The 26,053-nt window shown below is 35.6% G+C and overlaps 1 protein-coding gene across 6 annotated transcripts in view; it reads right to left on the reverse strand.

The window, feature by feature from the left end:
• The window catches only part of huwe1 (HECT, UBA and WWE domain containing E3 ubiquitin protein ligase 1), a 362,527-nt gene that overhangs the window by 182,133 nt on the left and 154,341 nt on the right, over window positions 1-26,053 (reverse strand). For all 6 annotated transcript variants that reach the window (XM_039775720.1, XM_039775721.1, XM_039775718.1 and 3 more), the window contains 7 exons: window positions 24,967-25,080; window positions 22,859-22,960; window positions 19,793-19,873; window positions 17,201-17,307; window positions 13,675-13,852; window positions 12,661-12,752; window positions 7,373-7,584 (listed from right to left, as the gene is read on the reverse strand). In XM_039775720.1, the coding sequence (XP_039631654.1) occupies window positions 7,373-7,584; window positions 12,661-12,752; window positions 13,675-13,852; window positions 17,201-17,307; window positions 19,793-19,873; window positions 22,859-22,960; window positions 24,967-25,080 (886 nt within the window). The remainder of the gene's footprint in view (window positions 1-7,372; window positions 7,585-12,660; window positions 12,753-13,674; window positions 13,853-17,200; window positions 17,308-19,792; window positions 19,874-22,858; window positions 22,961-24,966; window positions 25,081-26,053) is intronic.

Here is a 26,053-nt window from a genome sequence, read left to right on the forward strand (position 1 = left end):
AAAATTTTGAAAAATGTTTCCAGGGCATAATCCAACCTGTGAATGTTACAATGGAGCTCCAGCTTCAATGGGCCACAAGTTTTGGGTGTGTATCAAATTAACATCATTCTGGATAAAAAAATTCAAATGCCTATCAGACAGCCTTGGTGTCACAATCACCCCTAACAGCTGTGTTTAATGTACTCCCAGATGAACTTAAAGTGGAGAAGAACAAATAAACTGTAATTGCCTTTACTTCACTACTAGCACAGACTTGTCTTGCCCAACTGGAAGAATCCTAACCCACCTTTTAAGTCAGTGGATAACGGATATTAATTACTATTTGAAATTGGAAAAAAACCAAATACTCACTTAGAGGATCTGTTCAAAACTTTTTAACAAAGCCTAGCAGGAACTAATCAATAACATTTTAGAATAAGTATTTATATTGGGGGAAAAGACTCCTTTCTCTCTTTAGTACTCTCAACAGTTTTGCTTTGGCTGTTGGCCTTCCCCTCTTTCTCATGGGTTATGTTGATTTGAATTTAGTTTTAAGTTTGACTTGATTATATGGAATGTAATATAAGCTTTTAATAAATTCAGTAAAAGATCCAAAAAAAACAAAATTCATTAATTCTGCAAGGTTTTGCAAGACTGTCAATAGTCCAACTCACTGTCATAACCACAAATAAGATCTATTTATTACATACGGAGACTCAAAATTGAATTATTACACTATTAAATATTATTCATTTAACAACTTAATTATGTTGGCCTTGGTTCTGTCCTTACTTGCAGATTTAAACAAGGAGAGTGCAACATCGATTACAACTCTGCATTAAAATTTGTAAAAATTTTCAGAAATTCGAGCATAGTTCTTGATCTAATAAATTACAATAAGGTATTGAAAGAGGCTTTGGATGCAATAGCAATAATCAAAACAATTGTGATTAAAACACACAGAAACTCAGTCTGGTTGAACACTTGATCTCAAAGTTAGAATGCCAAAAACTGAAGAGTAGAGGGAGGGTGTTTCGAAATACTTAAACCAATTGTGTTAAAAAAGAAAAAAAAAAAAAAAGAGAGCTCTCTTCAGAGCTCGGAGCAGTAATAATCCTCATGAATGGCTTGAAAAGTGAAAGATATTTAGCAGTGCAGGTTGAGAAAATTGGTAAGATCCCTCACAAACGTAATACTAGATTAGGAAACCCTGGTCTCATCTTGCATGCACTAATTTAATAATTTCATAAAAGGAAGTAATAATTTAATTTCAAAAATGAAATCTACTACTTGTTTCTTAAACCCAGTATCAAATAAACTAGTAAAAAGATCAATAGATGTACTGGCAGCATAGTTCCTGATGAACTAAAAGTGTCAGTTATCAGACCATTACTTACAAAGCCAGAGTTAAACCACATTTGCTTAATATTTATAGACCCATTCAAAATTTAACCTTCCTCTAAAATACTTGAAAAAGTAGGGGCCATGCATCTTCAGTGTCACCTTAAAACAACATTTTATTGGAGGAATTCCAGTCTGGCTTTTGCACAGTCAAAGTACAGAAACAGCACTAACCAGTGTTGTAAATAACATTCTAAAATCCTCTAATGAAAGAAATTCTATAGTTATTATGTCATTAGATTTAAGCACAATGTTTGATACCATTTTATTACAGAAGAAAAGTACTTAGGCCTCACAGGCACTATTGCCTTCCTGGTTTAGTTCATATTTAAAAAATAGTAACCAGTACTTAAAAAAAAAAAAATGTGCTTGCAGTACTGCATCATTATAACCAGAAGTAAAATATGGTGTTCCTTCACTGTTTGCACTTTACATGTTCCATAGAGAATTACCATTACAAAAAACAAATTCACTCATATGGAGATGACATCCAATAATACCTTTCTTTAGATCAAATGGGGTTTTTTTCTGATGTCGTCCAGACTTATGTCATTGAGTTAAAGGGAATGGATGGATGAGAAATATTTATCTCTGAATACAGAAAATACAAATGATAGTTATTGGAGGAAATGATGCTGACTGCAACAACATGCTGTCACATCTCAGCTGGAATCAACATTAGTTATACTAAATCAGCACCCAATTTAACTATCCAAAACATTTTCTCCATCTTAAAAATATAGGAAGATGAAACTCTGCTGCATTATTTATTACACAAGCCAAAAATATGAACACACAAATCCAGTTCTCCAGTCCTAACACTGTCTCACAGTTAAGCTTTGGGCTGCTTACTTATCAGAGCTCCTCATTACTTATAAACTACAGCATACACTGAGATCCCTAAATACAGGCCTAGTTAAGATTCCAAGGATTAATAAAATAACACTGGGAGGTCAGATTTTTAGTTACAGGGTCCCAAAACTGTCTACATACTTAAGAGATGCCCCCAACAGTCTCAGCTTTTAAATCCAAGCTGAAGACTCATCACTTTAGTCTAGTATACCATGACTATAGCTGCTGATTAGCTGTGCATACTGCACTTCAGTTTGTTGGTCATTTGTACAGAAATAGAAATATCAAAATATTTTAAACTGTTACAAACCCTCCCTTTATTCTGTCTGTTTCCTCAGTATCTTCATTGGATACCTGGTGCCACTGTTCTACTACCAGGCAGCTCTCCTGCATAATGAAAAGTCATCTCGGATAAAAGAGCGTTGGAATAACTGGATAACAGCTTGGACGGCCTGCACTACAGAAAACCCTGGAGATGGTAGGCAGCCAGTTTGCAGAGATCACCGGGACTGTGACTATTTTTCGCTTTCTTTTTTTTATAATTTTAACCTCCACTGTTGACAACATGCCATAATTCATCAATTAAGAGACAGACACTGTTGGACTAAGTTTATATTTAATCAGTTTCTAATTTGTTCTTTGTGTGTTTAGCAACTCTGCATTTATATGAATAGCAGTTCTGGATTTAGTAATCAGTAAAATCTACAATTGTACTATAAGTAACAATTGCTCATAGTACTCAATGAAAAGCACTATATAAGAACAAGTTGTACTGCATTTCCAATGTTTTTTCAATCTATTGATTAAATTCATCTCTGAAGCTTGCTTGACTCTGGAAGCCCTCAAGCTTGGTGAAATGTAATGCTGATGAAGCTACCGCTCACTGTTTTGGCACATTTTGTAGATGTCTCTGTATTCTCTGTGCATCGACCTCCTGGAATACATGTCGACTCTGGCCATGCAATTTTAATACAGTGTGTTGCATGTACTTTTGAAGAATTCCATTCCTCAATGGTTTATCCTTCTTATGTTTAATTGTCATGGCACATCTTTTTACTATAGCCACACAAAAAGCAAAATTAGGGAATTCTTCTGAAGTCTAACACTTAGACATGACATTTCTCCAGAGATGTAATGGAGGAACTGCAGAACCCCAAACAGCAGACACAACATTTGCTGTATAATATACTTTGCTATCCCTTTAATATTATGATTTGTGGTTGCAGCAAGGTGCTCCATGAAATGATCTATAGCTGTGTACTGTCTCTGTCCTGTATTTCGGTCAGAAAGCAGAATGTGTGTAGTAAATATGAAGTCAACACTGGTACTTTATTGCTGAAGCACATCAGGGATTTTGAAATCAGTGGAATGTTTCTAAGCATTCAACATTGCCAGTTCTAGTGTGTGTGTGTGGTAAATAGTGAAATGAAAATACATATTCTCTTATCTCTCCTCTTAGAAGTACACTTATTCCACCTGATGCACCCATATTAACATGGGCTCTGTCTGCCCAAAATGCACAGATTTAATCCTGTCCCCAAATTAGTATGGTGTGCAATATCAAATACAAACTTTATTGTTTTTAGGATTCCCCGAGCATGGCAATGTTTAAGCTTAGCTAATCCAATTAAAGTATTTACAAGTACACCACAAGAAGTAGTATATGCAGTATATAATCACATTATCTCTACCAGATATGTCACATCCACAGTCTAATGATTGAGATGCAATTCGCCATTGCAGCCACACTCACTGTTTGCACTTTAAGTGCATCTGCAATGCACTCAATAAAATTCAGGGTATATGAAATCATTATCAGACATTCAATACATCCATTCTGTTCTTTTCGATTATAAAGACCTAGGATACATTTTGTGAATGGAAAGTTCTTGGATAAGAACAAGTAGGCTGTATTAAACTTTTTATTCCCCAGTTCTTTAACACTAGAATTACCAGAGTCTACGAAACAAATCGTAGATTCGGCCCTCCTTAAAACCGTTCACACTTCTCCGCCAGCTTCTTTTGTCCTGTAAATATGCCGATTAAGACGAGCATCAAGCAGCCGGCTATTCCATCCCCCACTGTAGCAGAACGTTCACTAAGTTCTCCCAGCTCATGCCTTGATTGATTATCTGGGAGTGAAGTGGAGTTTTAGATTAGAAATAATAGATTGTTATTCGGAACACACGCATTTCATGTTGGTTCCGTTTCTACAGTAATCTGTATAAACACATTGTTAAAACAGAAATAAATGTTTCAAAATGTAGGCATAAACTATAAAAAGTGTAAAAGCACAAAGTCCAAACATCAAATAAACATTTTCACAAAAGGCTCAAGTACAATTGGATAGGCTCTGTAGCTTAGTGGTAAGAGTCGTTAATTCTTTTAGTGCAGTGGGCTTGCCGTGCCTCAGAGACCCAAGTTCGATTCCCTTCCTGGGGAGGACTTGTTATTTTTTTTTCTTTTTTTTCTTTTTAACCTCAAATGGACATACAATTTATAAACTGGTATGCACTGTCAGTTAATGAGATCGTTATATTTTCATGTGGGATGCTCCTTTTAAAATATTTTTTTAACAATTGAGACTGCAATTAACATAAACAAGTGTCCTTATAACTGTTATTTTTAAGATCCATAAAACAGACAGACAGAGCACTGCGTAATAGAGAGACAGACAGGCAGATAAGTCACTAGATATATAAACAAACAGGGAAGGCACATGTACTGAAAGAAAAAAAAAAAAAGATCAACATGTGCGTTGTTCCTGCTTGCACTGAATAAGCTCACGCGCTCTAACCCCTCCCCCAATCTGACTCGATGCAACAGCGCAAGTATACACGCAAACCAAGTGTATGTGTGTACTGTATAATATTAACACAAAGAGAAGCTTACTACTGAAAATAGCAAAAACAGGAGTGAGTGGGGATCAAACCGGGGACTCTTGATTACACTTGGTTTGCGTCTGTATTTGGGTTGTTACTTAGAGTCAGATCGGGGGAGGGGCGGGGTTAGAGCGTGTGAGCTTATTCAGTGCAAGCAGGAACAATGCAGATGTTGATCTTTTTTTTTCCTTTCAGTACGTGCCTTCCTTGTTTGTTTATATATCTAGTGACTTCTCTGCCTATCACGCAGTGCTCTGTCTGTGTGTTATGGATCTTAAAACAGTTATAAGGACACTTGTTCATGTTAATTGCAGTCTCAATTGTTAAAAAATATTTTAAAAGGAGCATCCCACATGAAAATATAATGATCTCATTTACTGACAGTGCATATCAGTTTATACATTTTATGTCCGTTTGAGGTTAAAAAGAAAATACATTCAATCATATCAATCGACACACACTGCACGCAGGCAAGCGGGCAGTGAAAGTGGAGATAAAGACGCTTGATAGATTGTGTACAACAGGCAAAAACAGCGACCACTTGATAACAGTATTAGCTATAATGAATGAAAGCATGAATTAATCAACAGAAATAACCGTGATCGACGTTTTAAACTTAACGATTTACTTAAGAAGAAAAAAAAAAAAGAAAAACGCCCCAGCACGCAGAAAGCAGACGCTTGCAGGCAGGCAGCGACGCGGCCAAGGTTAAAAAGAAAAAAAAGTCACATTCCTCCCTAGCGGGGAATCGAACTTGAATCTCTGAAGTACGGTAAGCATGCTGCACTCTAAGAGGAAAAATCATAGAGCTATGCCTAGGCTTCAAACATTCTATAGTTTATGCCTACATTTTGCAACATTTATTACTAAAATATGACAAAGTTTCTGTTTAAACAATGTGTTTACACAGATTACTGTAGAAACAGAACACACATGAAATGCATGTGTTCCAAATAACAATCTATTATTTCCATTCTAAAACTCCAGCAGTTGAGTCACTCCCAGATAATCAAACAAGGCATGAGCTGGGAAAACTTAGTGAACGTTCTGCGATGGTGGGGGATGGAATACCTGGCTGCTTGCTGCTCTTTTTAATCGGCACATTTAGAAGACAAAGGACGCTGGTGGAGAAGTGAGAATGGTTTTAAGGTGGGCTGGATCTACGAGTTTTTTCATAGATTCTGGTAATTCTAGTGTTAAGGACGATCTTAGCAACCCATCCCCATCCCCCCACAACAAGTGGGGGACATGGCCTAAGCTAAAATGTCTCCTTTGGAGCACACTTCACAGTTACACAATCACAAGCATTTTTATGCTTCAGACTAAAATCTGAGCATTATTATCACTTAATATGCACTACATATATTTCGGTAACACTAGAAATTATATCTCTCTCACTGTTACTGTTTGGGAAGAAATGTTACTCTCCACATGATAAATTGCTCTGTACCGGGCATTTTCTCTACCTGTGGATGCAAATTCTGGTCAAACAGCCATCTACTAACCAATAAAGCAGCTGCTGTTCACGCTGTGATAAGTAAACTCTTATGATGATGTAACTGGTGCCTACATACTGTCGAGTTAATGTGTGCACAACTAGCAAGGGATTTGGAATGGCTGTAAAGCAGTTAAAGCACTTGTATAACAACAGATTAAAAACTGATTATATGTCAACCAGCAAAAGAAAGGTAGGGTCAGTCATGAATGATGACTAAACTAAGTTATTGTTAAAAATAATTTTGTATTGCATTTGCAACCATGTCACAGTTTGGAGTCCTGTGCTATATAAATAAAATTTTATTTCACTTGATTATAAGATTAAGTTTACACATGACTTACAAAAGGACATCACTCCCTGATCAACATGTATGTACTCTCAAGTAAAACACATTTTCATGCATTAGGGGCATCTGTATCAGAAAAGAGAGAAAGAGAAAGAAAAAAGAAAGAAAGAAATATGGCCAAGGAGAAATCTGAATAGTGGACATTACAGATGCCAAGATGGACAACATAATGAAACCAAAAGCGAAGAGGAGCAATACTCATTTAAGCACTGCACAAACACAGCCTGGAATAAATGCTGTGAAGGTATTTTTTACCTGAGATATCCAGGGCGGGAAATATACTGAGATAAAAAACTATAGCCAATAGTTGATTCAAATTATAAGTTAATGCAAAATGCACACTTGTAAAATGACTAAGGTAAGATCTGAATTACAGTTTTCTAATAGGATGTAGCACTCTTATTTAATACTCACTGTTGGATAGGCTCAGGATCTCCTTGCTGTACATTACTGAAGCTCTGCATTGCTTGTACTTCCTCTTCCTCTTCATCCTCACTTGAAGCTTCTTCAGCTGCATGATTTGAGCGGGGAGGTGGAGCAGATGCAGTGCCATCAGCTTTCTGAATTGAAGGCTTCTGACATATGTATTCAGGGGCACGACCCAAGTTACAAATTTCTTCCAGCAACTACAAGGCAGAAAAAAATTAAATGGGGTTAACAAGAAGAAAGTGTTGGTAGTCATTATATCAGGAATCTTAATGTTTACAAAACACGGTATGGGAAGGAAGGATTCATGAAGTCTGAAAAACAATTGCGCACATTCCAACAAACATACTAAGGAAAGTGTGATCCATTGGAGTGTGGGTCATATCAAACCATCAATCTTTTGGCACATAAGGAAGGTAGTTGAGAGGAAAGAATCAGACTGTGAAATTTAGAAAAATGGAATTTGTTTTCACACCTGGGAAAATAATATTTGAGGTACTTGTCAGGCAAATGCAGGAAAAGCACATGGTAAACAGAAAGAAGCTGCATTATGCATTCCTAGATTTAGAAAAGAAACCTTATAAAGGTGCCAAGAGTGGTGTTGAAGTGGGCACTGAGAAAAATGTGGATGGAATTACAGGTGTCTGCAGTGAGGTAAATGTATGGCAAAGCATTAACAGTGAACAGTAGAGCAGATGGGAACAATTAAAATTTTGAAGTGAAGGTGGGGCTGCATCATGGACCCATTCCTAGTCTGCTGCTTGACATAATCATGGAGATGGTGACCAGAGAATTGTGTAAAGGACTACAATGTGACCTCTTTTATGCAAATTATGTTTTAAAAGGCCAAGTGAAGCAGAACACACTAAAATGGAAACCCACTTTGGAAACAAAGCACTTCACAGTACATTCAGAAAAGACTAAGGTAAAGGTTAGAAATGAACAGGAAGGAAATGTGGAATTGGTGGGCACATAATTGAATTCTGTACGAGACAAAAGTGTTGGGAGATGGTCGATCCAATTTGTGGTTTCTAGAAATCAATGTATAAAATATGAAGTGATATGAAAAGTGGACACCTTTGAAGAAAGAAGAGGTACACAGAATGCTGATTAAGGAAGAATAATTTTAGAAATCAGCACTTGAATTGCTTGAGAAATAAGTGTAGTTTCTGCTACTTCGGTGACATGCTGACTGCAGTTAATAGGTGAGGCATGGCAGTTGTAGTCAGAGTAACAGAAATCGATAAACCATCCTATTGAAATTAAATACCTACTAATAAGATAATACTCTCAAGAAGAAAAAAGGAGAATCACTACATAATACCTATTGATCTGAAAATGTTCATCCCCAAATGACTCAATTGGTGATCAGTAAACTAGTTAATCCAAAAAAATTTTTTTCAAAATCTGCTTTTTTAAGCTTTATGTAAATTTAGTTGCAGTGCTCCTAAATGCAAAGCACCACAGTACTTGAAGGATCACGGGTCATTGTTCTGCCCAACCTCCTGTATATAGAGAGCACACAGGTAGACTTTTGGAGAGAGTGAAGACAGGTTTTCAATAAAAGAATGTGTAGTAAAAAACTGAATAAAGGGAATCTGAACAGTTGTCTCTACCCATGCACAAGACAGCAGAGTGCAAGAAAAGAAAGGTGCATCTTCAGCAGAAATTAAGGGAAAGAGAGCTTTTCATTTGTTTGTCCAGAAAATAAAAAATGGTGAACAGGGTCACATTCAGGCCAGCTACAGTTTTGCCAACCATTTCTCCGATTTTTGGTACTGACACTGCACTACAGTTTCCTGAACATGCACACATCATCTTGCCAGGTTTAGTCTGTTAAAGCAATTAGCCACTTTCATTCCAGTCAGCAGGAAACAAATGAAGATGTGCTGGAACTGCTGCACAGCAGATCATTTCTGGATAAATTGACTGCCTTAACACTAGAATTACCAGAGCCTACGAAAAAACTTGTGGATCCGTCCCACCTTAAATCGCTTCTTAAAATTGTTTACAGCTCTCCACCAGCGTCTTTTGTCATCTATATGTGCTGATAAAATCAGGCTGCAAGCTGAATGTTATTTATTTGGCACAGACATGCTCAAAACATACATGTGTAATGCCACAAAAAGTGCAGGCAGACACTTCATTTCGCTACCATTGGTAAGAGAATGTATCGTGATACACTGCAGATCTAGCGTCGGAGCAAGAATGCACATCCCACTTTTGCCATCGCTGTACTCTGTATATGTATATGGGAAACTCTGCATTTTACATGTGCCTTTACACTGTAGGAAGTGAGTAAATAAATAAAGGTAACTTTGGTAAATAAAGAACTGAAGCTTGTTGATGCTGCATAATCTTTTCTTTTTCCATCGCCTTTTCCTGTAAGAAGCGTTGTACACACTTCTCTCTATGGTGTGGTTTCTATTACACACCTGAAAGAAAGAGACAATATATGTGAAAACATCATCGCACAAATGCAATATTATTTGAAAACAAACCGCGTCAGATCGGGTTTGAATTTATGCTGCCGCTATTACTTGGAGTCAGATCAGGACCTTATTCAGTGCGCGCAAGAACATGCAGGCGGCCAGTTGCTGTGTGCTACATACAACATGCTGGCGGTGATAAACGCACATTTTAAAAAAAGCTTGTGATAGTACAAGCAACCGGCCACCTGCGTGCTCCTGCCGTACTGAATAAGCTCAAGCCTTCTGGTGCACGATGTCAGTGCAGCAGTGGAATAAAAAGGAGACAAATACATGTGACATTTTGAAGAAATCACTTTATGACCTGAATAGTACCAATCAGAAAACATTGTTGCACTAATGCAATATTATTTGAAAACGAACAGCGTCAGATCAGCTGTAAAAGTATGGCATTTCTAAATGTTTGCTTTTTTTCAGTCTGATTCTCTCAGTCAGACTGTATATTTGTCTCTTATTCAGTGCGCGCAAGAACATGCAGGTGGCCAGATGCTGTGTGCTGCAACATGCTGGTGGTGATCAACACACATTTAAAAAAAAGAGACAAATACATGTGATGTTTTGAAGAAATCATGACGACATGATTTACCTTTATTTATTTACTTACTTCCTAAAGCCTAAAGTCACAAGAAGTGTGCAGAGGGCATGCTCCAAAATGTGTGTAATGCCACGAAAAGTGCCTGCTGACACTTTAGTATGCAAGTCATGGTATGTGCATTCTTGCTCCAATGTAGAAGGGAGCTGAGTTTACCTCTGTTATAGCGCGTCTATGTGAAAACAGCAGTGTCAGATTGCGGGGGTGGGGTGTGTTTGGGCTCGTGAACACGGCTGAGATAATAAAACTGAAGAAAAAAAAAAAAAAAACAAAGCTAACCTTTACAAGTATCATAAATTACACCGGCTGTTACAGACTGAAATCAAATGTATGTTTTTATTCTAAAATAGTAAGACTAACAGCTGTTTACTTCTCAAAACGGAGTGGTGCAGGATCGAACTCGCGACATTCTGATTCCCAGTCAGCAGCTGATTCTATTGCGTTACGGAGGCAGTAATAATAAACAGCTGTCAATGTCGCATGTTAAGGCAGCTTTTTGTTTCTGCAGTTATATTTTTGAATAAAAGCGCAATTGTTGTGTTAGATTTGTACCTGTTCTGAAAGTGTTTCTTTGATATTTGGACTTCAGGCTTCATACATTATATAGTTTATAACTACATTTTGTCATCTACTACTAGAATATAAAAACGTTTCTGTTTTAACAATGTTTACACAGATTACTGAAGAAACGGAACAGACATGAAATGCGTGTGTTCCAAACAACGATCTATTATTTCCACTCTAAAACTCCACTTCACTCCCAGAAAATCAATCAAGGCATGAGCTGGGAGAAGTTTGTGCACGTTCTCAGTCGGTGGGGGATGGAATAGCCGGCTGCTTGCAGCCTGAGTTTATCAGCACATTTAGAGGACAAAGGACGCTGGTGGAGAGTTGTGAAGGGATTTAAGAAGCGATTTAAGGTGGGACGGATCTACGAGTTTTTTCGTAGGCTCTGGTAATTCTAGTGTTAACACTCAATTCAGGCCAATTTCTCAAATGCTGATAACACATGAAGAAACCCTGCAGCGAATGAATCAGCTGTAACTAGGAAGAGCTCATGACTAATAAATGGAGGTTTCGAGGGCATGTGAGAGAAAAAAAAAAAAAAACAGGTCTTCAATCCAAAAGCTCCATCTCATCTAAAACATGCATCACTGTTGTGCATGAGAGGATTTATGTTTAACACTACTTTAAGAAATGTAAAAAAATTTTGGATAATATGAGCACACAGCGAGATACCTGACAAGACTTTGCAAACTAGTAATTTGACAATTTTCTCATACTCTTATCAAGTCAAAGTTTTCTGCTGTTCAACTTGGCTCCTTGTTCATGCCCATTTTATTAGTAGTTTTATTTTCCCCATTCGCCAGAAAAATTAGATTAAAAATTTTGAACTTTGCTATTATAGTTTATTTCCGGAAATAAGATTATATAAATAAAAAACTAATTCTATATTTAAATACAAAAAATAATCCTATATTTGCTGCATTTTCATACACTCACTTGCTTTTGAATTCCTATGCCATTACTTGCAACAGAAATCTGATTTTCATTGAAACATTTAATTTCTTTTCTCAACTGCAACATGCTTTACAGAAAATTGTCACACACTTGAGTAATGAGAAGCATTAAGGTTTTAAATGCAGTTTTAATTAAAATATTTTACAGTTTAACTAGTTTGCATTCGTTTACATGTCAGCTACAAAAGTTTTCACAGATTTGTATGATGAACACAAAAGATAACACATTACTAGACATCTAGCCATATTCACTTTCATACACAGTATTAAAATACTGCTTCTATTTTTAAATGTGTTCACTTAATACCAGTAAAGGTGAAAGATCACAAAACCTAGTCCTGTCGTTATAGATCACATAAACGGTGTAAGATATTCTTTTATTAGCAGATTTTGTTGAATTATTGAAATCACATGCTACAGATACTTTTGGCAAATTTTTTATTTTCTTTATTTGTATTACTGATTAATTTACACTGAATGTCATTAACTGTATGACTACCAAACAAACTTGCACCTTTGTGGCTTCTATTAATTTTGTTCAGATCATCAAATACTTTGTGACCACTCTATTCAGAAATTTTATTGTATCTTTAACTTAAAATACCCAATACAGCTTAATTAGCATTAAACACTACAAACATGATAAAGTACTGATTCATAAAATAAGAATCTTACCTTAATAATGGCAGTGGTTGCATCAGTTTTCAGGGTAGGTTGGTGCCTCATCAATTCATCTACAGCACTGCCCAAATTTGAGGCTGTATCACCTAATATAATAAATACAAAATACAAGTACTGATAGGGACAATCTGACAATAAGGACTATAAATGTTTTGAGATTTAAATTCTAGTAAGTACAGATAAATAAAGATGGAAAAATGTTCGATAGTGCTGCAATGCAGCTACATATGTTATAAAAGGCAAGCAGTACAGCTAAAATTGCCCAAAATGAATACCACAATTTTTGCCAGTAAACACTGATATAACAAAACGTACTTTCTAATTGGAAATTGTGCTTTCATTGACGAGTCATTCATATAGAGTGTGTGTGTGCGCGCGCATGCTCAAAAAAAGCATACTCACAAATCTGATTCCCAGATCATATGCAACACTGGGTGACTTTTAAAGTGCAACATTGTCAAAAAAATGGGTTATAAACTTAATTCTAAAGTTTTAAAACTATTCCATACTACTAAATTAATCAATTCTAACCCTATCAGTTGTAATTCCACGCTTGCTTTTTATTTTTTCCTTACACGCCCTCCAATCGTGTTAACAGGCTGCACTACTGTTCTTTGTTGGCAATTAAATGATTCACACCAGAATCTTCTGAAAAAATGCATCTCCTGACAAAAAAACCTAGATAGCATTATATGGTTTGTGGCTTCGAAAACAAAACAAAAAATTTCACTCAAAATTTTCTTGGTGTCCTAAAATTCTCCAAGGATTATGAGGCATCAAAAATGGTATCGAATATAAATACATTTCTAAGTATTATATCAAAGTTGGCATTGCAATAAGCCTATTCAGTATATAGTGCCAAAAATATAGCACTATAGCAATAAGTACTGCAAAAGTATTACTTAATAAATGAACCAGCTAAATGTACTGTATAAAAAACCAGATGCATCTCTTTATTAATTGCACTGTAATTATTATTATGTCACTTATTTTCATATGAAGTCTCACCCAGAGGATCAGAGCTTCGACGTCGTCTCATGGCTGGTAGATAATCAGGAGAGAGAAGAACCTTAAAAAGCCTTTCAAAAGGCTGGCACTGAACAAATGACTGAAGTCCACGGGCATTGAGACAAAGAGCACTGAATACGTTGGGTAAGGAGCCTAGGACTTCCCTTGTAGCAGGTACCTGGTAAAAAAAAAAGGGAACACTATGAATGTGGATGAGAGTAAAGCCACTTTAAGAGATGGTGCCAAAAATGACATTCAAAATGAAAAAAACTATGGGATACTGCTTAAAGCATTTATTTGAATCCATGTAGCACAAAGCAACAGATACTTCCAGCCCTCCAAAAATGCAGAAGCAAGAAAAATTCTGCTTAACAGTTATAAACAATTGCAGCAAACCCCACAGATTTGAACTCTGGATTATATATCTTTACATAAATAGTGTTGAGAAACCTGTAAGAAATTACTTTTGGGAACTTGCAAAACAAACTAAACTAAAAACAAACTGAATAAGATATCGGAACAATCCATGTTAAGATACCCAAATTAGCTAAGCTTCCTGCTTTCCTGTTTGAGTACTGTTGGCCATTTTTTCTTTAAAATTCATTTGTCCACCAACTTAAAACAGGATAACAATACCTTCAATCCTACAAAGTAAAAAAATTGAGCTAAGCAAATGTTAAGGTATCAAAAAAAGCACATTTAAAAAGTATATGGCAGACTTTAAATAGGAGTGTTTTAGGCAGAAAGTGTCAAATTATTTTTGGGTAAAGATAAATAATTTCTTCAAAAGAATCTTCAAATGCCATTTCTACCTGCCTTCTCCTAGACCTTGTAGATTCAAAAAGAAGTTTATATTGTCAATTAAGAAAAATCAATATGCAAAATCCAATATTATGATGTTCAGAATTTCATAAAATCTTCTGCAAATTAAAATATACAAAAACCCTCCAGCACACATTCTAAACAGGTCTACGAAGAATCCACCCAATATAGCCTGCTGGTGGTAAGTATATGGGGAAAAAATGGAGGAAGAGATTAGAATGGGTAGGGTGAAGGTTGCTGCCTGCAAATAGTTTCATTTTCTCCAGAATGACAAAACTATATTAACCAGTAATTCAAATCACACCAAAAGTCAGATGCCCAAACAGCATAAATATTCATCCATTTAACAGTTTTCATAGTTTTGTTTACTTTCTTTGAATTACTCCATGTATATGCATCAGCTATTGGGTAAACTTCATCCTTGGGATTTCGCACAATTTTTGTTTTGTATTTTTGTGTAACAGGTGAATTAAGCTTCCCAATTACAATATTTTTACATTTATAAATACTGTAACAACCCAGAGTTGTGAGAAATGGGGAAAGGCTTTAGCACTATGCAGAAAACAGCAAGTAATGAGCTCTGAAAAGTTTATTCATCAGCTGTTCCTCCATGCCTCATAGGTCTTTTAAGGTGCTATGTGTCCCCAGACAGCTTCATCTCAGTGTCTGCAAAAACAGGACGCCAGCCTTGCCTCACCCTCAATCACCCAGGGTCACAAGGGCTCCGTGAGGATATGCAAGGCTTACTAGCAACCACATACCCAGAAATGTCTTTAGCAACATGTATTAAAAGTGCTCTTTAAGTGCTGTGACTATATTCTTCCGTTAGTAGCTCCTGAGCGGGCATTTTATGGCCAGCCTCTTCATATATCCACAACGCCTCTCTCTGCCAGCCTGTGGCCATCTGTGCATCCGTGCTGTCTTGGTGAAATACCAAGAAATCACTGGAGGAAGTCAAATACACTATATGGACAAAAGCATTGGGACACACCTCTTAATTATTGAATTCAGGTATTTCAATCAGACCCATTGCCACAGGTGTATAAAATCAAGCAGCTAGCCATGCAGTCTCCATTTACAAACATTTGTAAAACAAAATGGGTCGTTAAGCGTGGTACTGTGATAGGATGCCACAATTGCAATAAGACAGTTTCTGAAATTTCATCCCTGTTGGATATTGCACAGCCAACTGTAAGTGGTATTATTGGAAAGTAGAAGCATTTAGGAACAGCAGCAACTAAGCCATGAAACAGAACACCAGGTAAAGTCACAGAATAGGGAGAACGACTGCTAAGGTGCATGCTGCCGATTCCATAGCTGAAGAATTCCAAACTTACTAATGTAAGCACAAAAACTATATGGCAGGAGCTTTATGGAATGGACTTCCATGGCCAAGCAGCCGCATGCAAGCCTCATAGCACCAAGTCCAATGCAAAGGGTCAGAAGGAGTGGTGTAAAGCACACTGCCACTTGACTGCAGAGTAGTGGAAACTTATAGAGTGATGAATCAAGATTCTGTTAGGCAGTCACATGGGCGAGTCTGGGTTTGGCAGATGCCAGGAAAGCGTTACCTGCCTGACTGAATTGTGCCATTTGTGAAGTTTGGTGGAGGAGGGTTTTTCAGGGTTTGAGCTAGGCCCCTTATTTCCAGTGAAGGGCAATCTTAAGGCCTCAGATTACCAAGACATTTAAAACAATGCTACGTGTCCAACTTGGAAACAGTTTGGGGAAGGCATTTTTCTATTCCATCATGACTGTGTAATGGTTAGGCATCCCAATACTTTTGTCCATATACTGAATATAAACTCACACATATGTAAAAAAGTTGGAAAGTACATGTTATTTGAGCTGTTCATGAAACTGCTATTTTAAAAAGAAAAGAAAAAGTTTACTTCACTAATATTACACATTGTTTTGAGAAAATATAAAAGGTGTTGGACTTTAAAAAAAAAAATTTGTACAAACAAGTCTATATGGTGTTGATCTTTAAAATTGAATATATCGATAAATATTAAATATTGTATTTTGGGTCAAAATAATTGCAGTATTAATTTAAATCCATATAATATCCATACAGCCCTACCCTTTTCTTTATGTTAATAAATGAAAGCTTTAATTTACTTGTAATAAAATCATACCTGAAGCAGAAACTTACATTGCAGATGTAATTATAAATAGGTTCCCTTATATTTAATATGTAAGGAAAGTCTAGTATGTACTAAACATGGGAAAGAAATGAACCAGCTGGCTGGCATGGATTGATGCTCTGCACAGATGTACTAATACACATAACTAAATAAAGATGCTGCTGTTTGGAAAGTTTTTATTCAAATACCATTTAAACAATTTGCATTTTCTGGTGTATAAAGAAGTGTATCAACACATGGTATCATTTGCACTTTACAAGCCAAGGCAGTCTACTTTGGGCACCCTTAACCCAAAAGTGTTAATTAAAAAGACATCTTTCAGGAAGTCTGGCATTTAACCCCCCCCCATCTATATGGGCAGAGGGAAAAAAAAAAAAAAGAAAAAAGAAAAATCAGATTTTTGTCAGTGGATACTTTATAAACCTACAACAAAATGTGAAAATAGTTTTGCAAGCAATGACATGAAAACCACCATGTTTAAGACAAGTATATTTTAAATTGCATCTTGGTGAAATATGTGCCACTGTACACACAAATTTGGCAAATTAAACACCTACATCTTTAATAAGCAGAGCATGTAACATGACATCAGTGAGTCCATTGTCCTGCAGGGAGGATAGAAGAGAAGGCTCCTGGAATACAAACACTGTTACCACTTCAGTTGCTAAAAGGCAAAAAGAAAAAAACAGAATGTGATTAGAAGGGTGAGAATATGCAATTTCACCATAGCAAATAAAACACAAATCAGCAATAATAGTAAGCGGCACAGGCACCACCCATAAAAATAAACACTGAGATTAAGTTGTCAGCAAAAAAGGGTAGGACACCAAATATTGTCAATCCTGAAAAGTCAACGTACAATCAAATTCTCTAGGTTTGCCAATTAAAAGACAGGTTACAAGTTGGAAAATAATGACAATATATGGGAAATGTATTCAGAAATTGTTATCCGACACAAACTCAACAGGCACTCTACAGAATTCAACTTAAAGTTGCCACCCAAATGCTCAGAAAACATGGCTGTCACAAATGTAAATGTTCACATGGCTCTACATTGCTGACTTTAATTTAAATGTTTAAATAGTTCCTGCTAAATGTCGAAAATAAGGTGACAGATGGCTAGTCTTTACAAATTATCAATCAACTGACCACCGGTTTTCTACTTGTTGATTTAATTACACTACACTTGCTAAGCAAATTATTAGGAACATTACACTAATACTGGAAGACAGTTGCAATTAATGCAGATTGCTTAGCTGCACATTCATGCTGTGAAATTTACAATCTACCCCATCCAAAAGGAATTCTACTGGATTCAGTTGGGATGGACACTAAAGAAAACTGAACTCCGTGTCATTTTCATGAAACCAGTTGGAGACGACTTTTGCTTTGTGACATGGTGTATTATCATGCTGGTTAGAAATTTGACTGGTATTAACAGGCCCAATGTGTGGCAAAAAAAAGATTCCATGCACCATTACACGCAAACGTGTGTGCCTCAACAGAAACTAAGATTCAGCAGATCAGGCTACACTATTCCAGTCATCAATTGTACAGTGTTAGCAACAAAATACCCATTCCATCCTCAGGTTTATGTTCTTGGTTGACAAGAGTGAAAACTGAATGGTCTCTCTGCTGTTGTAACCCTTCTTCCTCAAGGTTAAACATTTTGCTCATTTGGAGATGCTTTAAGGCTCAGAGTGTTTATTTAAGATACCGTATCCTTTATGTCGGCTTGCATCAGTCTTGTAAATCTCCGTTGATCTCCCTCATCAACAAGGCAATTCTGTCTACAGAATTAATGCTTACCGATTTTTTTCCCCCCACACCATTCTGAATAAACTCTAGACAGTTTGAGAAAAATCCAGGGGATTAACAGTTACAGAAAAAAATACAAACCTATCCTGCACCGATAAACATGCTACAGTCAAAAGTAGAGAGATCACAATTTTTTCCACATTCTGGTGCTTGATGCAGACATTAACTGAAGCTCCTGACCTGTATCGGCATTGCACTGATGCCACATGACTGGCTGAATGGATAATTGTATGCATAAGCATGTGTATAGGTGTGCTTAAAAATCTGCCCAAAGTGTATGTGCTAATATTACATGTTCTTTGATTATGGATAAAATCCTGAACAGAACACCACTGTTTGGGCACTCTAACCCAGCAACACTATGTGCGAGGCAGAAAACAGCCCTGTCCTGTTAGTCTACTAAGGGGCCCACTAATGCAAGCCAACACTGACAAGAGGTAGATTGAGTAGTAATTCCAAATTGAGTGGTAATTCCAAATTGAGCTAACAAATATATCTTAAAGTATAAGAGAGAAATACCAGAATATGTATAGGAAAACCCTTACAGAAACAAAATATGCAATCTCATAACAGTCAACATCAAACAAAGGATTAAATCAAAACACATTACTAAAAGTAAGAAGTCTTCAATGGACAGAAGGTAGTCTCGAATATTATTTCGAATGATCTCCATCTATGCCATAAATTACTAGTGCCAATAGCAGGCTGTATTAAGGACTGCATTTGAAATATTTGAAAAATAAAAACTTACTTCAAGATGCAAGAAACCTGTATTCTAAAATTTAAAACCTGTGCATTACTTTACCTGTATAAACACTAACAAGTACTGTTTTTTCTACTATGTGACAGAAGGAGAACAAAACTGAGCTTGGTTTCAACTTTACCTATGAATGTATAAATTGCTGTCATGCAGAAGAAATACATTCATAATATGTTATTGGTACAAAACATGCTAGTGTGCTATGCAAATAATGAATATAGTATTAAATAACAGTGAAAAACACTCATTGACAGCAGCCAAGAAACTTTTCAATATGCAAGTTGGAGTGAAGCTTACTTTGCTAACAAACTTTTTTGCCAAGTAGCATGCTATAACTTAACAAAACAGCTATTCTATTAAAAATAAAGAAACCTTACATTTATAGCATTGCATTATTACAGTAGACAGCATTTCCTGTATATCAATAACCCCTTATGCCAAATGCAACAAACTTAAATCTTACATAAACAAATTAGTGACATATGATTCTGAAACGAGAACATGGGAGCCTGTTAACATGTTAATATGGAAAAGCATCTGCTTTGCAAGAAAGAGTAACAAGATTTCTTACCAAGCAAGAAAAGTGAAGGTCCATAATATTCAGCATTACTGATGATGTGCTTCAGTGAGGTAGGCAGGGATCCATCCATAACTACAAAAAAACTTGAGTATTAACTACCACATTTACCTGCTATTATACATATATATATATATATATATATATATATATATATATATATATATATATATATATATATATATATATATATATATATATATATATATATATATATATATATATATATATATATATATATATATATATACATATATACATATATACATATACATATATATATATATATATATATACACACACACTCTATATATCTAAATTTAACTAATGCAAAGATGATGTACTCAATCACTCTCACCTTTCCAAAAAAAAAAAAAAAATTTATTTTTCTATTTAATTAAAAAAGTTGAATTTGGCAGGATGTCTCATCCAGGGCATTGTTTATCCACTAAGAAATGACATTTTGATATAGCCATATTTGGGAGTTTAAAAAAAAATAAACAGAAAATCAAAATATCTCAATCTCAAAAATACATTGGTGAATATAATTAAAATTTGGTGACGTTGTGAAAAAAAGAAAATTAACCAAAATGAAACTTGTTTATTTCTCATTTATAATGCTCTAGCGAATGAGACATTCTAACACACATCCTTCATTTTTCCACAACACTAACAGAAATCTCAGACATACAGGGCATTGCCGGTAATAGCAAATGGACAATTTCATCAGTGCTCAGAAAGCTTAAATAAGAGCGCTCACAAACAAAGCACGTCAAAGTTAGCAAATGCTGCACTTTCTAAATTTAGCTTTTATATGTGCATTTAATATAATGAGTGAAACACCTATTACAACAGCCTAAATCTGTCTGTAAGTCCATCCATCCATCCATAGGAAACAACAAAGTCCTTCATGGACCATTGTGTCACGCTTATTCTTAAAAGAAATTTGTCAAGATAAATCCATTTTCGTTGCTATATCTCAAAAAGATGACGGTGCTCAAAGTTTTGACAATTTACTAATTTCCTTTGAAAAACAGTGGCAAATTTGTAGACTTGTCAAAATTAAAATAGAGAAATATTCTGTGAGATTTTAACTACGAATTAGTTTGCTCTTCCAATTTTACCTTCAGAGCAGTTACATGAACTTGTATATTTTACTCTTTTAATCATATTACAGACTTCAATGCACAACGCAAATAAATCAAAAGCCAGACAGAAAGCACACATGCAAGCAGCTCACAGAGCAGCAACTTTTTGCAACTTTAGGTAAGTTAACCATTAGAGTACCAAAAAACAGCCACATCCCTAAAAATATGCAATAGGAAAGCAAGTATGTAAGCACAGGAAAGGAGCAGCCTCCCAACCGATAAGCATAGGACAAGTTTTGCAATGGCAGTAGCCACTGACGCACTGCCCTAGATATATGGAAACAATCACAGTAGATCATCTTGCTTATCATACACAAATGTCAGCATTATTGAATATGATAAACAAAAATGTGATAACTGACTCTTTACATGAAGTAAAAGAAATTAAATACTCCAGCGCTCACCAAAAGCACCTGAATATTATGGCATGCATATATTTTCTAACTTGAAAGTTTATTGATGACCAGCAGACAGCATTTGGGAGGATGTGTTTTGAAGCTTCAAGAACCGATGGGGGTGAAATATCGTGCAGCAATGTCAATCACTTTGGTGGACCAGGGGTGTATCACATGTCACAATAAATCTTACAAACTGATTATACAACATTTTTTTTAATCTGTGCATAGCCATGTTTTTAAAAAAGCCAACACTATTCGCCACCTGCATATCTACATTACATTCATAATACCAATCAAAGATCAGTGTTAACAGCTTTTTGAAGTAAAAAAAAAAAATCAAATAGTAAACAAAAAGAAACACAAATTGAGTGATGGAGCTAAGCCTAGACTGAACAGAATGAAGCGTGATTTATCATTATGGAGATGACTTATCAGAATGTTACAAGAAGAGAACAGGACAGTGAATCTGATTAAATTGGTAACTTTTTTTGTTCGTAGACATTTATTAAAATCCACTGTATGCTAAGGCAAAATTAAGGCTTTTATGCTAATGGAGAGTCAAGACTTAGCAATTTTTAGTTTTGAATGGATTAACTTAAAATCATCTTTGTAATATTCAGGAATACAGCTTTAATATAAAGCTCTGCTGCAATCACCTTTACACTAGTAAACTAAACTAATATTCACCCTGGTAATAATAAAAAAAAAACTAAATAAATTAAAAAATATATATATATTCAGAAAAGTATTTTGTTACATAGTACTTCTGAAACCTCCAATTAACCAATGGCTCTACAATGAACTACTATATTAGCCAAAATACTCAAGATTGCCCAGGTGCATTTGTAGAATTGGATAATGTAAGAAAGCAAAAGTTTTGGGTTTTTTAAAATGGTTACCCCTGTCACTGCTAGCTATCCAATCCATTATACACACTACACTGTCTCTCTACCAATGTCTCAGGTCTTGGAAGCTGAGAATTTATTCTTTTCTGGATTTTCAAAATATTACATCTTCACTTTATAACACAGGGTATTTATTTGCCATTGAATTGGTGCAAGGATGGTTCCTCAGCGTGTGACCAACTGTCAGACATGGAGGAAAGGTTCTTTTGCTGGAGTTAAAGACATTGACTTGCACCGAGTGACTGATATTATGATCCAAAAGGGTTACCAGAGTTTGGCTACTTTATCAGCAAAAGAGGCTATTTTAATGAATCAAAAAATGGAATAAAACTTTGTACACTTAATTCCTTGACTTTATTTGCCATTGTTTATTTGTTCTATGCCTTGATTTTAAGAAACAATAAGACATTAAACTGCGTGCATTTCCATAAAAACTGAAGTGTTCTAAAATATCTGACCAGACGTTTGTGTATATATCCGTGCGCATGTTAGCTTGCTAATTGTTTTCTCTAAAATAATTCAGTAAACATGCAAACATATTATGAATAGTACAAACTCAGTTAAAATTTCAACAACGATAATCTATACAAGAAAATTTTTGAAAATTACCATGTCGAATACCATCTGAGAAGGCAGGATCCTGAATGGCTTTCTTTAGAAAATTCAACATTGACTTGAGAAGGGCGGCTCTTTGAGGAATACATTGAGCTCCTAAAAAGAAATGATATACAATATTTGGGTGAATGCTACTAAGAAGCTAAGCAGTTCCATGTGTACTATTTAAGCAGAAACACGGCAAGAGGACATATTGGCTCCTAATTAGAATGTAATCAAGCTGAGCACAACTACATTCATTCAGATGCGCATTACCATAACCATCATGAATTGTGTTTAAAATGCATTACCTGCTGATTATGCCTCTCGCATAGGTCTATAAGGCGCTGTGCACTGCTATTCATTTTGCCGTTGCAGTGGTGCACCCTAAAAATCTAGGAGGCTTATTCTACCAATACTGTTTAATTCTTGAATTATAGCCCTCTAAAATGCCAAACTAGTGTCCTGGAATTGTTTCATGATTATAGATGAAACCTGAGTAAGAGAGGTCCTTTTACAATTTTTTCCCCCTCACATTCAGATGCATCATACACTGCAATGATTGTGCCTTGTTAGCTACCAATTCTAACATAGTTTTGAGTCATCCATTGATGACTCAGGGCTAAACTTGACAAAGGCAGCCAGCATTAAAATTCAAGTCTTTTGGTATATCATGGAGTCCTTGATGCATAGGAAGGAGAAACAACCTCACAATACCATAGAACATCCACCACGCTTGGCAGTGGGCATTAAATAAAAATTATTAAAAGTAAATAAAAACTCTCTCAAAATCTTGGTAAGCAAGTGCTAATGGTCCTAAATAGCTGGATGAATAATGTCTTTAATACAATGTGCTTGTGTAATGGTATTATGTGCGAGACTGGTCCTGGACAATACAAGTCCTCTTGTGGTTGACTACTTACATGCACTGCAGTTTGCCAATCAGCCAAAGATTGGAGTGCAAGATGCAAATATCAGCTCCATATGGCTGATTCTCAACTGGACAAAGCTGGCAGGACGGTGAGAAATATTTTTTTTTTTTTCATTTCTCCTGTGCCATCAATGCCAACCTTCCACCCCTATTAAGGGGAAAATTACGAGAAATGTAGGTGGATGAGCCTATGGCATCCTGGATAGCAGAATTTCAGGCAAATTGCAGTTTGTGAGACTCAAAGACGGCCATTTCTGTTACGGATGTGAGCAACACAAAGAAAAGTACTGCATCCATTTCCTTCACTCTGTACACCTCGGATTATACATATAACACCAGGCCATGTCACTTGCAGACATTCCCAGATGACTCTACACTTATGGGGTGTATTAATAAAGGGAAGGAGTGAGGTGGAGTCAGTGTGTTTCTTGGGGCAAAGAGAACTGTCTGCATTTTAACTTTACTTTTCACTGCACCAAAGAGCCCGTATTTCCGGTCAATATTCAGGGAGTGGATATGGAGGTCGTCCACTCCTACAAGTACTCGAGGGAACAATGCATAAGGAAGATATGTATGACATATACTATGTGTTGCCTTGACTGCTCTCTTGTAATGTTTTTGTAGTTCTCAGCTAAACAGGTCCCTACCAGAGAGATATCAATCCTTTAAGAATTGATTCTAACAGAAATCAGTGCAACATTTGCCTTGATTGGAACAAAATAATTATTGCTTTTATATACTTAAATAGTAATGAAGTTTCTCAAATTTCTGAACATTAAATAAATTACATTTTTCTTATAATTAAATAAATTACATTTTTCTTATAATTAAAAAAAATACATTTCCTGCAAGGCACATACAAAATTATAAAACATGAACAAACAAGCTAAAATATACCGTGCCTGTCAAACATCCTGTCAGACTTACATAAATGAATGTCTTCCAATAAAAGAATAAAAACATGATAATCAGATTACATATACTAAAAGGAAATAACTACATATTCAGTTTAATAAGGATGTACAAAAATTTAATCAGTAATAACCTTTTCAGATTTATTAATTAAACTAAACCTGAATAGAAGAGTAATTCACATAGCATGCACAGTAATGTTTTATGAATCATGAGAAACTCTTTAAAGGAATTTAAATTTTTTACCAAATTCAGTAAAAACACTGTTAATGTAACTTACCTCCTCGACTAGTATAACCAGGACCACTACAAGTCTGATTTCTAACTTCATGATCATCTCTATTCTCAGCAATAGTAGAAGGACCGGGACTACTTTCCATTGCAACCTCTGTCACTGACAATGAAAGAAAAACAAATGTTTTAAAACCATCCTAGGACAATGAGAAATTGAAGATCTGAAGAAAAAAAAAAAACAATGAGGCTGTACACTCAAAAACAGCTTTTGTGTAAACATGTACTAAGCTTTCATCTATACATTATAAAAACTGTCTCACTTGTCTGAAGTAGCCACTGAGTCACAAATGTCACAGACAATTTACTGAAGCAAAACTATTGCTGAGTAAGCAGTCTGTCAAAAACATCATACTGAAAAAAGTAGTGAAACTGGTTAGATTTAAATGTTTGTCTATTAGTTGGATTTAAATGTTTGTGTATCAGTCAAAAACCCTTCCACTATTTCAGTACTAACAGAGAACGAGAAAGTAACCACCTCACATTTATCTGTAAAGGCTGCAACAAGACTTCATTTTCAAAATCACCCCCACATTACTGGGGTGAAACATTAGCTATTCTTTAGATGGAAATGTTTTGATTAAGAAACATGTGTACGTTTCAAGCACTGTAAACAAATGTTTTCAAGTATGAACTGCTCATTTCAGGTCCTGCCTTTGCAGCTTTATTGGGCTTACTCTGGATTTTGACTAGGCCAATCCAAAACTTTAAAAATGCTTTTGAGCCATTTGGATAAGTATAGCGCATATCTTTTCTGAGACAAGATCATCATTTCCAAAATCAGCATCTACGTAATTGTGAAGTGTGTCGTCTATTAGTAAAACTTGTAACCAATCCCCTTTGCAACATACATGGGAGAGTTTTTTTTTTTAATCCCACCATGTTCCTTTTTGAGTAACAGGTACACTAAGAACAAATATTAAATTAGTTCTCCAGGAACCTCAAAATATTGTTCTGCCCCTATCCTGTTCAAATTTACTGTTAAGCTGTAAATTGCAGACTGATTTTTAATGCTTAACTTACCTACCATAAATGAAAATGGAAAACTGCTATAGTTCTTATTTTACTTAAACTAT

The sequence above is a fragment of the Polypterus senegalus genome, chromosome 13, assembly GCF_016835505.1.
Source record: "Polypterus senegalus isolate Bchr_013 chromosome 13, ASM1683550v1, whole genome shotgun sequence".
Lineage (NCBI taxonomy): Eukaryota > Metazoa > Chordata > Cladistia > Polypteriformes > Polypteridae > Polypterus > Polypterus senegalus.